This window comes from Schistocerca gregaria, chromosome 10 (genome assembly GCF_023897955.1).
Source record: "Schistocerca gregaria isolate iqSchGreg1 chromosome 10, iqSchGreg1.2, whole genome shotgun sequence".
NCBI classification, from domain to species: Eukaryota; Metazoa; Arthropoda; class Insecta; order Orthoptera; family Acrididae; genus Schistocerca; species Schistocerca gregaria.
In genome coordinates, this window is record NC_064929.1 from 126199045 (window position 1) to 126211862 (window position 12818).

At 47.5% G+C, this 12818-nt stretch overlaps 1 protein-coding gene and 1 non-coding gene across 2 annotated transcripts in view; both read right to left on the minus strand.

Moving 5' to 3' along the window:
• LOC126293208 (histone-lysine N-methyltransferase 2D-like) overlaps positions 1-5262 on the minus strand; it is a 301425-nt gene extending 296163 nt beyond the window's left edge. The window contains exon 1 of the mRNA XM_049986332.1: positions 306-5262. Coding sequence (XP_049842289.1) covers positions 306-5262 — 4957 coding nt within the window. The remainder of the gene's footprint in view (positions 1-305) is intronic.
• A 6585-nt stretch (positions 5263-11847) lies between these two features.
• Positions 11848-11922, minus strand: Trnat-ugu (transfer RNA threonine (anticodon UGU)). The gene has a single exon. It is a non-coding gene; the product is annotated as a tRNA-Thr (tRNA).
• Between the last annotated feature and the right edge of the window lie 896 nt (positions 11923-12818).

Here is a 12818-nt window from a genome sequence, read left to right on the forward strand (position 1 = left end):
CTGAGGCTACAAGGGATCACCAATTTAGTATTGGATGGCAGCGTGGAGTGTAAAAAACGTAGAGGGAAACCTAGAGATGAATACACCAAGCAGATTCAGAAGGATGTAGGTTGCAGTAGGTACTGGGAGATGAAGCTTGCACTGGATAGAGTAGCATGGAGAGCTGAAGCAAACCTTCTCAGGACTGAAGACCACAACAAGAACAACAACAGATAGAGAGATGTTAGGTGGGAACAGTATCAGTAAATGATAGTCCTGGTTGATAGCATGTTGTAAACAGAAATATAAAAAGATAATTACGTTACCTCTGAATGTTGGTGAAGCAGTTGCTGGGACTGGTGAGACCATCTGAGTTGTGACTGGAGGTGATGGAGACTTCTTTGTCCCATCTGTAGGAGGCGGTGATGGCACCTTTTTGTCCTCTGGTGGTGGTGATTTGGCTGTGACTGGAGACACCTTACCCTTCTCAGGTGTGGCAGATCTGGCCTCTGCCAGCGGTGTGGGGGGCTTCTTAGTGTCTACAGGGCTCGACTGTTTCATCTCCTTTGGAGAAGACGTTCCAGCTTTATCGAGTTTTTCAGTCTCTGCTTGCAGCTCCTTCTCTCCAACCTCTTTGGCTTCAGGCGAAGAAGGCTTTGGAGATGCAGATTTCGGGCTCGGTGTCTTCATCGTCGGAGACTTGCCCGGGGGTGGCAGAGGGGATTTAGCAGCCGTGGGCGTCGGTGACTTGGGCGACGTCGGCGACGGAGACTTCGACTTGCCATCCAGGACGGTTGGCGACGGTGTGGGCTCCTTCAAAAGGGCCGCAGACTGCGGTCGCGAGTCTACGGCCCCGTTCACCGAGTCAATCGACTGCAGGAGCTCTCGTTCCCGCTCTGGGAGGTCCTCTATACTGGACGCCGCGACTGGCGAGGCGAGCTTCCTGATGTCTGGAGAGACAGGTGGCTTGCCGACATCTGGAGAAGAAGAGGCCGGAGGAGGAGAGTGCCCTCCCAGTTCCGGAGACGGACTCTTCGATTTCGCCTTTGTTGTGTCATCTTTCTGGGGTGTCTCGTCTGTCAGTAACGGAGTCTTACTCGCAGTAACGTTAGTGGGAGATTCACTCTTTGCCGGGCAAGTTGCCGGAGAAACCCGGGACGCTGGAGTCGTCTCTGGGCTGTCCGTCGCTGGAGTTGGTGCTGGTCGAGACGGTGGTCTGGCGGCGACTGGTTCTGGAGACCCGCTGGCTGCAACTCCTGCTGTGGGACTTGAAAAAAGTTGCTCCTTCGGGCCGTCCTCGTGCACCTTCTTCTCCCCCCCTTCCTCTTCCCGAGCGGCCTTGACGTCCACTGTGGTCGCTGGCGAAGGAGGTGGAGTCGTCGGGGACTTCCTGTCCTTCAGCTTCGCGTCGATACGACCGTCCTGCAGCACCTCCTGCCGCTCTTCCTCCGTCGCTTCTGCTGCCGTGTCCTCCTCCCGTGTCGGCGCTGTACCAGCAGGTGTTGAAACTGCTGTGGTAGCTGGAAGTGGAGCTGATTTGGCTGACGGTGGTCGTGGAGTCGGTGATGCAGGAGTGTCCGCTTCTCCTGGTCGTCTCTTGGCTTCTTCGGGTGAACGAGCGGCGTCTCGTTCTGGAGGCTCTCGCTGCAAACTGCCCGTGCCTCGCATTGGAGAAGGAGCTCCATTCGAAATCTGTCTCTCCGGGATCTCGTCCATTTTCCCCGTTGCCGCCGCCGTCTGAGGAGCTTCCTCTTTCTTCGTTTCCGCAGAATGGGGCTCCATCTTCTGATCTGTTGCAGTGGGTACTGGAACTCCTGGTTTCTCTGTGTCTTTGCTGACTGGAGAAACCTTCCCAGAACTGCTTCCTGACCTCGTCGAGAGCGGCCCTGGTGAAGCTCTTTGCTCCTCCCTGCTCCCACTTGGAGGAGTGGGGGACATTTTGCCACCAAGCGCCGCCGAGGTCTCGATGTCCCCCGGCCCAGTGCCGTGCCCTCTTGATAAGTTTTCACTTGCTGAGACTCTTGTAGCTCCTGTAGCATCAGGTGAATCTCTGTGTGATGGAGGCACTGGTGATGCTGGGGGCTGTGGTGTCTGCTTGCCTGCTGAAGGTGAAGGTGAAACCTTTCCTACCGAAGGTAAGGGCGACTCCTTGTCCGGTGGAAGTATGGGGGATTCCTTACCTGGTGGAGGTAAAGGCGAATCCTTGCCTGGTTGAGGTAAGGGTGAATCCTTTCCTGCTGGAGGTAAGGGTGAATCCTTTCCTGATGGAGGTAAGGGTGAATCCTTTCCTGCTGGAGGTAAGGGTGAATCCTTTCCTGATGAAGGTAAGGGCGAATCCTTGCCTGACGGAGGTAAGGGCGAATCCTTGGTTGCTGGAAGTAAGGGCGATTTCTTGCCTGACAGGGGAACAGGCGATTCTTTGCCTGATGGAGGTAAGGGCGATTCTTTACCCACCACAGATAAGGACGATTCCTTGTCCAATGCAGATAAGGGTGAATCCTTGCCCACTGGAGGTAAGGGTGAATCCTTGCCTGCTAGAGGTAAAGGCGATTCCTTGCCTGCTGGAGGTAAAGGTGATTCCTTGCCTGCTGAAGGTAAGGGTGATTCCTTGCCTGCTGGAGATAAGGGTGATTCCTTGTCTGCTGGAGGTAAGGGTGATTCCTTGCCTGCTGGAGGTAAGGGTGATTCCTTGCCTGCTGAAGGTAAGGGTGATTGCTTCCCCACTGAGGGTACAGGTGATTCCTTACCCAGTGGGGATACGGGTGATTCCTTACCCAGTGGGGGTACGGGTGATTCCTTACCCAGTGGGGGTACAGGTGATTCTTTGCCTACTGGAGGCACAGATGACTCTTTTCCCACTGTAGATGCAGTCAATTCCTTGCTCATTGGTGGAACAGGTGAGGCCTTCCCCACTGGTGGTACAGGTGACTCCTTTCCTACTTTACTTTCAGGCGAATCTTTGCGCACTGGAGGTGTTGGCGAGTCCTTGACAACTGCGAGCACTGGTGAGTCTTTGCCAGAATCTGGAGGAGGCGTCTGCGTACTTACTGGAGGAAGATGTGATTCTTTCTCCTCTGAAGATACCACTGATTCCTTGCCTACTGTTGCCACTGCAGCTTCCTTCGGCACTTGAGATATTGGAGATTCTTTTCCACCCAGGTCACCTGGAGTCCCCTTCTTACTTTGACCTGCTGGAGACTCCTTTCCCATAGCACTAGCTGGACGATCGTCCACCTTTTTGTTTCCAGCAACGATAACATCCTTATCATCATCATCTTCAGATGCCTCTCCAGCCCCATCGTATTGACCATTCACATGGTTGTGTGGAGCCTGCATGACCACTACATCTTTGTCGTCATCGTGTTCAAGACTGGATGCAGGACGCTGAAAAAGAGACTCAGCGATTTCACCATTGACCAGTACATCTTTAGATTTGTAAGATTCATCTGTAGAAAGTTTCTGAGCGGCAGCTGGCTTAGCAGCAATATCCTTGCTAGACTGCTCCGCTTCAGCTTTTACTCCTGATGATACAGAACTTTCCTTCTCACCAGAGCCACCAGACGTTTGCAGAACTGCTGCTTGCGCTTGCTGCTGCTGTGTTGTGGCTCCATTATTGGCTTGAGATACTACTGGCTGCTGGTCTGGCTTTTTCTGATCATCTTTCACTAATGTAGCTTGTCCATTTTGGACAGTTTTGGCTGGTGAGCTGGACTGTTGTTGACCATCGCCCTCCGGCTGACTGGCTACCCTCGGGGGCACTGGAGGTGACGACGGTGCCATTCCAGCCCCAGTACCACTGGGTGTCGCTTGCTGTTCTGGAGGCTGGGGATGTTGCGCCTGCGACTGTTGTTGTTGTTGTTGTTGCTGCTGCTGCTGGTCCATTGCTCGGCTCTGAGAGTGCTCCCTCGCTCGTTTGATGAAACCAAAGACTGACGACTGCCGCTTGAGCCCCGGTCCCTGGCTCGCAGACCCTGGGTTCTGCTGCTGAGCCTGGGTACCACTGACGACTGCTATGGACCTCCTCCTGTCCTCCTCAGGCTGGGAGCCAGCTGCAGAGTGAGGTGGTGCGGTGCCACTGACGCTGAAGCTCCTGTGTTTGCCGAGACCACTCTGGTTGTGCTGGAGTCTGGAGTGCTCTCCGCCCATTACACCATTCACCAGGGGTGGCGCAGCATTCTGCGGCGCAGGAACATCCCTCGCAGGTTGTACGGCTGGTTGCTGGGGACTGGTGATCTGCTGTTGTTGTTGTTGTTGTTGGGTTGCTTGTGGCTGTTGATGGTACACTTGCTGCTGCTGGGCAAACTGTAGTTTTCCAGGCTGTTGCTGAATCACTTGTCGATAAACGACCTGTTGAAGTCTCTGGAGAGGACGTGGTTGTGTGGGAGTAGTGACTGTTAGCCTCTGTTGTGGCTGCTGCTGCTGCTGCTGCTGTTGTTGTTGTGGTGATGGAATGTACCGAATCTGTTGTTGCAGTTGCTGCTGCTGTGGTTGTAAACCTAATGGTCGTGTCTGATAGTTTGATGGAGGGTGGGCAAGATTCTGTTGTTGTTGCTGCTGAACTTGTGGTGTTTGTGATTGGTGCAACTGAGGCTGATGGTACTGTTGTGGTTGGTACTGTTGTTGCTGTAACTGACCCTGCTGAAGTGGCTGTTTGTTTTGTTGTGGTGGTTGCACCAGTTGCTGGTATTTTTGTTGTGGTTGTTGCTGCTGATACTGTTGTGTTGGTTGTTGTTGTTGCTGGTGTGAAACTTGCTGTTGTTGAGGGTAGTGGTACTGCTGTTGTGGTTGTTGTTGCTGGTACTGTGGTTGTTGTTGCTGGGGCAGTAGCAGTGGCCTGCTGTCGATTCTCCTGAGGAGCGGCTGCTGCTGCGGCCTGGGGCTTGCCGGTTGTTGCTGGGGTGGGGCTACGTATCGGGGCGCCTGCCCCGGCGCTGCCTGACTCTGGTACTGTTGTTGTCCCTGGTACTGCTGGGGCCGCGCTGACTGGTAGCCCTGGCCCTGCTGCTGCTGCTGAGAGACGACGATGCGCCGCACCTGCTGGACGCCGTAGTACGCCGGCCCGCCACCAGGCGCACTGCTGCTGGCGGGCGCTGCGACTGCAACCGGCTGCTGCGGCTGTTGTTGTTGTTGTTGTTGTTGCTGCTGCTGGTAGTGATGTGGTGGCCCCGGGGCTGGGGCAGTGGGCGGCTGCTGTCGTTGCTGCTGCGGCTGCTCTCTGGTGGGTGCTGCTCGAACCTGCCAAATTGTCATGAAGCCAATTGAAATGAGAACACTGGTAGCCATTGGAGTGGAGCTAGCGTTTAGAGCAGGTTTAATGTTAAAGCGTACATCAGGAGATTGAACACAAGAGGCAAGGTCCATTAAGGTTCGATCCTTGAATGCTTGGTTCAAAAAATGGCTCTGAGCACTATGGGATTTACCTTCTCAGGTCATCAGTCCCCTAGAACTAATTAAACCTAACTAACCTAAGGACATCGCACACATCCATGCCCAAGGCAGGATTCGAACATCCGTCCGTAGCGGTCGCGCGGTTCCAGACTGTAGCACCTAGAACCGCTCGGCCACTCTGGCCCGCTGAATGCTTGGTGTTGCACAGTTTTCAGGTATTTGTTAAAAGACATCTTACATACCCCATGAGCTGCACTAGAAATATTTCATTTCCCAAAAACGTTTTTCCAGTTTGCAACCCATCATCAGTGGTACCTGATACTTAGGAACAGACAACTGCATGTGCATCGATGTCTATAAAATGATAACTGTACATACATTTCAGTAATATATGTCTACTTAACTTATGCACTTTTATAAAAATGACATACTTGTCATTTAAAATGACAGGGTCCAATATATGTCCTATAATACAGTATGCAGTTTATCTTATGAAAGCATGTCTCTTACATTAAGATCACCTCAGAAACAACAAAAGACATTTCATGTAGCCTCTTTGACCTGTCAGTTCCATGTTTACTGTATATGGCAATTATGTAAAACATTATCCACAATTATCACTGACTAAAATTCGACAGTTGTAGCATATCCAAGAAATTGTGTTCTATGTTGTAGGTCATATTTCACATCATGTCTTATCACCTGACTTCACTACCATAAAATGCATAACGTAAGTAGACTAAGTTACGGCTATACATGGTATACAAAAAAAGTGTAGAAAACTTAGAGAGGTGGAATTACTCAGCGAAACACGAAAAATAAGTACAGTAAACACTGGTGCAGAAACGATATACTTTCTGAGATAAACACGTGTTTATAGGAAGGGCTGTGTGACGCCTGGTAGCGGATATTAGCGCAGCCGTTGCACTGACTCTCTACCAAATGTGTCGGCAGCGTATTTTGAGGCATTACTGACGCTACTCTACCTGCCATTAGGTGGTCTGCTGTCGACTGTGTGGTTCGAGTCTTGTTGTGGGCTACGTTAGTTTTCGTCGTGTTTGTATGCCTTATTGTACAGACTTCAAAAAGAATATAATAATTCCAATCTCAAACAAAGCAGATGTTGACAGATGTGAAAATTACCGAACTATCAGTTTAATGAGCCACGGCTGCAAAATACTAACGCGAATTCTTTACAGACGAATGGAAAAACTGGTAGAAGCCGACCTCGGGGAAGATCAGTTTGGATTCCTTAGAAATATTGGAACACGTGAGGGAATACTGCCCCTACGACTTATCTTAGAAGATAGATTAAGCAAAGGCAAACCTACGTTTCTAGCATTTGTAGACTTAGAGGAAGCTGCTGATAATGTTGACTGGAATACTCTCTTCCAAATTCTAAAGGTGGCAGGGGTAAAATACAGGCAGCAAAAGGATATTGACAATTTGTACAGAAACCAGATGGCAGTTAAAGAGTCAAGGGGCATGAAAGGGAAGCAGTGGTTGGGAAGGGAGTAAGACAGGGTTGTAGCCTCTCCCCAATGTTATTCAATCTGTATATTGAGCAGTAAAGGAAACAAAAGAAAAATTCGGAGAAGGTATTACAATCCATGGAGAAAAAATAAAAAACTTTGAGGTTCTCCGATGACATTGTAATTCTTTCAGAGACAGCAAAGGACCTGGAAGAACAATTGAATGGAATGGGCAGTGTCTTGAAAGGAGGGTATAAGATGAACATCAACTAAAGCAAAACGAGGATAATGGAATGTAGTCGAATTAAGTAGGGTGATGCTGCCGGAATTAGATTAGGAAATGAGACACCTAAAGTAGTAAAGGAGTTTTGCTATTTGGGGAGCAAAATAACTGATGATAGTCGAAGTAGAGAGGATACAAAATGTAGACTGGCAATGGCAAGGAAAGCGTTTCTGAAGAAGAGAAATTTGTTAACTTCGAGTTTAGATTTAAGCGTCAGGAATTTGTTTCTGAAAGTATTTGTATGGCGTGTAGCCATGTATGGAAGTGAAACGTGGACGATAAATAGTTTGGACAAGAAGAGAGTAGAAGCTTTGGAAATGTGGTGCTACAGAAGAATGCTGAAGATTAGATGGGTAGATCACATAACTAATGAGGAGGTATTGAATAGAATTGGGGAGAAGAGGAGTTGGTGGCACACCTTGACTAGAAGAAAGGATCGGTTGGTAGGGCATATTCTGAGGCATCAAGGGATCACCAATTTAGTATTGGAGGGCAGCATGGAGGGTAAAAATCGTAGAGGGAGACCAAGAGATGAGTACACAAAGCAGATTCAGAAGTATGTAGGGCTCAGTAGGTACTGGGAGATGAAGAGCTTGTACAGGATAGAGTATCATGGAGAGCTGCATCAAACCAGTCTCTGGACTGAAGACCACAACAACAGCAACATTGTCCCAGGTTTTGGCCATCCCTTGTGACCAGCACATCTAGAAATGGTAGTTTTTTGTCCTTTTCCACTTCCATGGTAAAATTTATTTACCATTTCTAGATGTGCTGGTCACAAGGGATGGCCAAAACCTGGGACATAGCGTGTACCGAAAACCGACGCACACGGACCGATATCTGCACAAACTGTCAAACCACCACCCGAGCCAGAAAAGAGGCATGATTCAGACGCTCGTAACGCGAGCAGCACGAATATGTGAGCCGCAGCACCTTAAACGCGAAATGCAACACCTGGAAAGTGTTCTGAGGAGCAATGGGTACTCCACAAATGATATTAGAAGTGTAACAGAGCCAAACCACCGGCGAAGTAAGAAACCAGAAAAAGAAATGTCGGGTACGGCCTTTCTGCCATACATTCCCAGAGTGACGGACAGAATAGGCCGCATATTACACAAGCACGGCGTAAAGACAATTTTCAAACCGACAAGGAAGATCAAAGAATGTCTTAGATCGGCAAAGGATAAAAGGGACCCACTTGCAATGTCAGGAATATACCGCTTACCATGCACATGCGGGAAAGTTTATGTCGGAATGACTGGAAGATCAATCAACACCAGGATCAAAGAACATAAGCGACATTGCAGGTTGGGACAGGTGGAAAAATCGGCCGTGGCAGAACACGCACTGAGTGAGACCGACCAGGTAGATGTAATAAAATTCACCGACACGGAAGTTCTGGCTGTAGAGAGGCACTATCACACCCGCTTGTACAGAGAAGCTGTAGAAATACACAAACACGGGAACAGCTTCAACAAGAAAGAAGAAAGCCTTAAGGTAAACGGCTCCTGGCTTCCCGTACTGCAGAGAACGACCGTAGCAGGTAGCAAGAGGAGAAACGCACCGGAAATGACCGCGGAAATGACCGCGGAGAAGCCCTCGGACGTTGGCGCGCAAGGTACATATAGTCTGCGGCCGCGAGCCCGGCTCCAGTTCACCTCCGGCAATGGAGGGTGAAGCTTTGACAATGCCAGCCACTCGTGCTGGCGAAACGTCAGCAAAATCATCACACGAACGTCGGCCGAAGAACCCGAGACAGAAGCAAATAAGCAGTTTGTCAACAAGTGGCCACGAAAGTCTTAACAATTTTGTAAAACAGAGATATTCCAAAGTGTGTGGTAAAAGATATTTTCAGGTTCTGGACCCTACTTAGACATTATGACTTCTTAAGAAGTGCGTTGTTAACATAAGTCAACGACATACAACGAATTTTGTTTTTCTTTTAACATTTTTAGGGTGAGCGTAATGCACCCCTACGCGCTTGGCAATGCGCGTAATGAAAAATGCATTGGTATCCAGAAGGTTAATACATGAACATTGTAAATTTAAGTAACGACTTTTACTATTATTTACTCAGGGAGGCCAATCAAACATATAATTCCAAAGGTATTTGCCATAGATGTGCACAAAAAAAGAAAAAAAGGAAATCATATGTTTATGTAGCCGTTAAGAGAGGTAAAACTAAAGAGACATGAAAAGAGAAAGTTTTCATCCGTCTCCAGACGGCTACCAATGTCTACCCCGAATACCGGTCAGCTGCCGTGGTAGAAATCACACACGAAAGAAACAACATTTCGAGAAATCGCATTCTAGGATGTTCATGTTTAAATGTTGCAGATGGTTCATTTGCTGTAACACACGCGTACCGGGCAGCTACAACGTCGCAACTGTTACGTCGTTGTGTTGTCAGCAGTGGAAAGCAAAACATCGTACTAATAACGAAGCTTTCGGGGCCAACACAGACTGTACAAAACATTGTTTATAGCCGCAGTTTTCTCGCTCAGTTTTAAGAGTAAACGGAACTATCTCTATGTTGATTTGCCGCCGTTACCACAGAATTTCAAGTACGTGCTCAACTTTACGTTTCGTCATTTTGAATAGCTACGACTTCTTTTTATTATCCGGAAACTAAATTTGTTTTAGGCTCGAAGAAGAACACAAGAGGTCGAATTGAAAGACAGTCAGACACACGATTTTTGCTTATACTAAGTAATAGGAATAATGTGGACGTTGATAAACAAAAATGTATTCTTTTGAAAAATACATTTAAATGTGTAACGAACTTAATTCCAAATAATTTTGAGAGGTACAGCTGTCTTTTGACGAATTTATAGCGCAGATATTGTAAAGCAAATCATTTCGCATCTAAGTTGACGAAGTGATACAACTACGTGATAGGGGAAAAGGAGAAAAGTTATTTTGTCACCGTTAACACAAAATTTATATTTCAACGCATTGTATCAAGGGCTCACTTCAAATTATCGAAAAATTAAAGAGACAACAAAGATATTATTTTTAATAATATTCGTAGATACAATGTAGCATGTGATATGGTGATTTCTGAGAGTAACATTTCCGCCACCGTTTTACGTGGACTATATCACTTTTTTATCATAGGTAAGAACTTAATCTGTGTACAGATAAATTCCAATTAATTTTACAAAAAAATTGACTTTCGTTACATCGTGCCACAGTTGGTCGGATTATGACTGTAGGGGGCATACTGGTTCAATTGCAAGATTACATAACTGTGACACACAGCTTGGTTGATATCTAACAATAACGTCACGAGATACGATTAAAGGCCCACGCACGAGAGATGGATCACAGCGATCCGTCGCAACCGGGACTGCATTCGATCCCTCGTTTCGACTCCGCCGCACATAGCGATTCGCCAAGCAATTTCAACCAGCATTACGAACACCGCAGTGTCGAGAAGTTCTGATTTTGTACAGGATAGGTCACATCATGAGAAATCAACGAAACTGAATAAATAAATGTTACACAGGGAGACCAATACGGGTTATGATGGATGTGGGCTACGACTGTTGATATTTTTATAAATATCGGCAATTCGTTATATCGATATGGACATTGTTTAAAAGCAGATGCACGATATATCGAGAGAAGAAATGTCGACCTACTGGTCTATAAAAATATCGAAATTAGAATTATATATTAATACCTCCAGCTGCTGACGGGCGTTGATATATAGAGGGATCAAAAAAAAAAATGTATCCACCGTTTAAAAGTCCATAACTTGCAAATTAATTGACGGAGTTGTCTCATCTTTGGTGAAAGTGTAGCTTAAAGTCCAAGGATATTTGCACATGAATATACGATGGATTCACGAAATTCATCCAATGTGCGTGGCTTTTGTCGATAAACGACGTCCTTTAGTGTTCCCCACAGGCACAAAGTTCAGAGGAACTGGAGAACGAGGTGGATACTCCACAAAGCCCTACGGCCTATCCGTCTTCTTGGTAGACTTTCGTCGAGATATGCTCTAACACGATTTTGGTAGTGGGCTGTTGAAAGGAAACTCTTCCGTCTCCATATAAGTCTCTGATTTCAGGTAAAATGGATGTCAGAAGCTTCTGAATGTACACCTCACGGGTAACTGTGCCGTCAGAGAAGAATGGCCCAATCAAGCTCCAGTAAGACAACCCACACCACACATTTACTCCTGGCAAATTCACGGCTTTGTCTACATGGACGTTCTGATTTTCTGCGGCCCAGCAGATGCAATTTACTGTACCGTTGAGTTCGGACTTGTTACTGTTACAAGTCGTCCAGATTGTTGTTTGTGTACACCTTTAACACAGCCTTCGACTTCAAATTTGTATCGAATGCGACGATCATTAAACGTGTCGGTGGCTCTGTTTGATACTCATTTCGCCATTGCCTTGAACCTCATTAATGTTTTCGTACCTGAAATACCAATTCAGAACTGACTTCCTTTCATCGAATGTAAGCATTGCGCCAGCCATGTTTACTCGAGTAACTAAGTGCAACTAAGAACAAAACACTGACTATCTGGCGACTGTCATCTGACAAAACAAAACAACGCAATACAACGCTTGTGTGGCGATTGCCGGAACTACGAACTACTACACTACCGAAGATGGGACAACTCTGTCAATTAGTTTGCCAGTTATGGACTTTTAAACAGTGGATACATTTTTTGGACCCCTCTGTATATCAACGGGGACAGGTGAAAATGTGTGCCCTGACCGGAACTCGAACCCGGGATCTCCTGCTTACATGGCAGACGCTCTATCCATCTGAGCCACCGAGGGCACAGAAGATAGTGCGACTGCAGGGACTATCTCGCGCACGCCACCCGCGAGACCTACAATCTCACCTTGTATGTCCACACGCTACATTCGTAATGCCCTGCCTAACACAGCCGGCCGGTGTGTCCGTGCGGTTCTGGCGCTTCAGTCTGGAACCGCGTGACCGCTACGGTCGCAAGTTCGAATCCTGCCTCGGGCAGCCGGCCGCGGTGGCCGTGCGGTTCTGGCGCTGCAGTCCGGAACCGCGGGACTGCTACGGTCGCAGGTTCGAATCCTGCCTAGGGCATGGGTGTGTGTGATGTCCTTAGGTTAGTTAGGTTTAATTAGTTCTAAATTCTAGGAAACCGATGAATATCTCAGAAGTTAAGTCGCGTAGTGCTCAGAGCCATTTGAACCATTTGAACCTACCTAACACATTCATTACTCATCCATATAAGTATATAAAAATATCGGCTGCACATTGTAAATATATTGCCAGTTTTGGAGCTGTATATTTAAATACTGATTTATTATTAGATATTCTGTACATCGACAAGCTAGCAGCCTGCATGTCCACCTTCGAGCAAGATGTGAAAGGTAAACGATGTACTTTCACGCTTGGCGATAACCACTTTGCTAACAATGGTAACTTTCATGTAAGTGGCGCAATGACAGCTGTCCGAAAGGTCTGTCGTTGCCTTTTGTCACGTATCGGAATTCTCCGGAACTCTTCACGTCAACTTCCCCGTTTTTTCATTTCTGCCAACGCCAACAACCTAGAAACAGTAGTGTACAAATCGCATGGTGAAGTTAAACGCTGCAGTTTCTGTTGGTAGCACCGAGCGCCGATTACGTCAGCATTTCCCCTCACACCTCTCCGCCCATCGTGAAGACCAATCTTGGCATTTACATTGTTGTTCA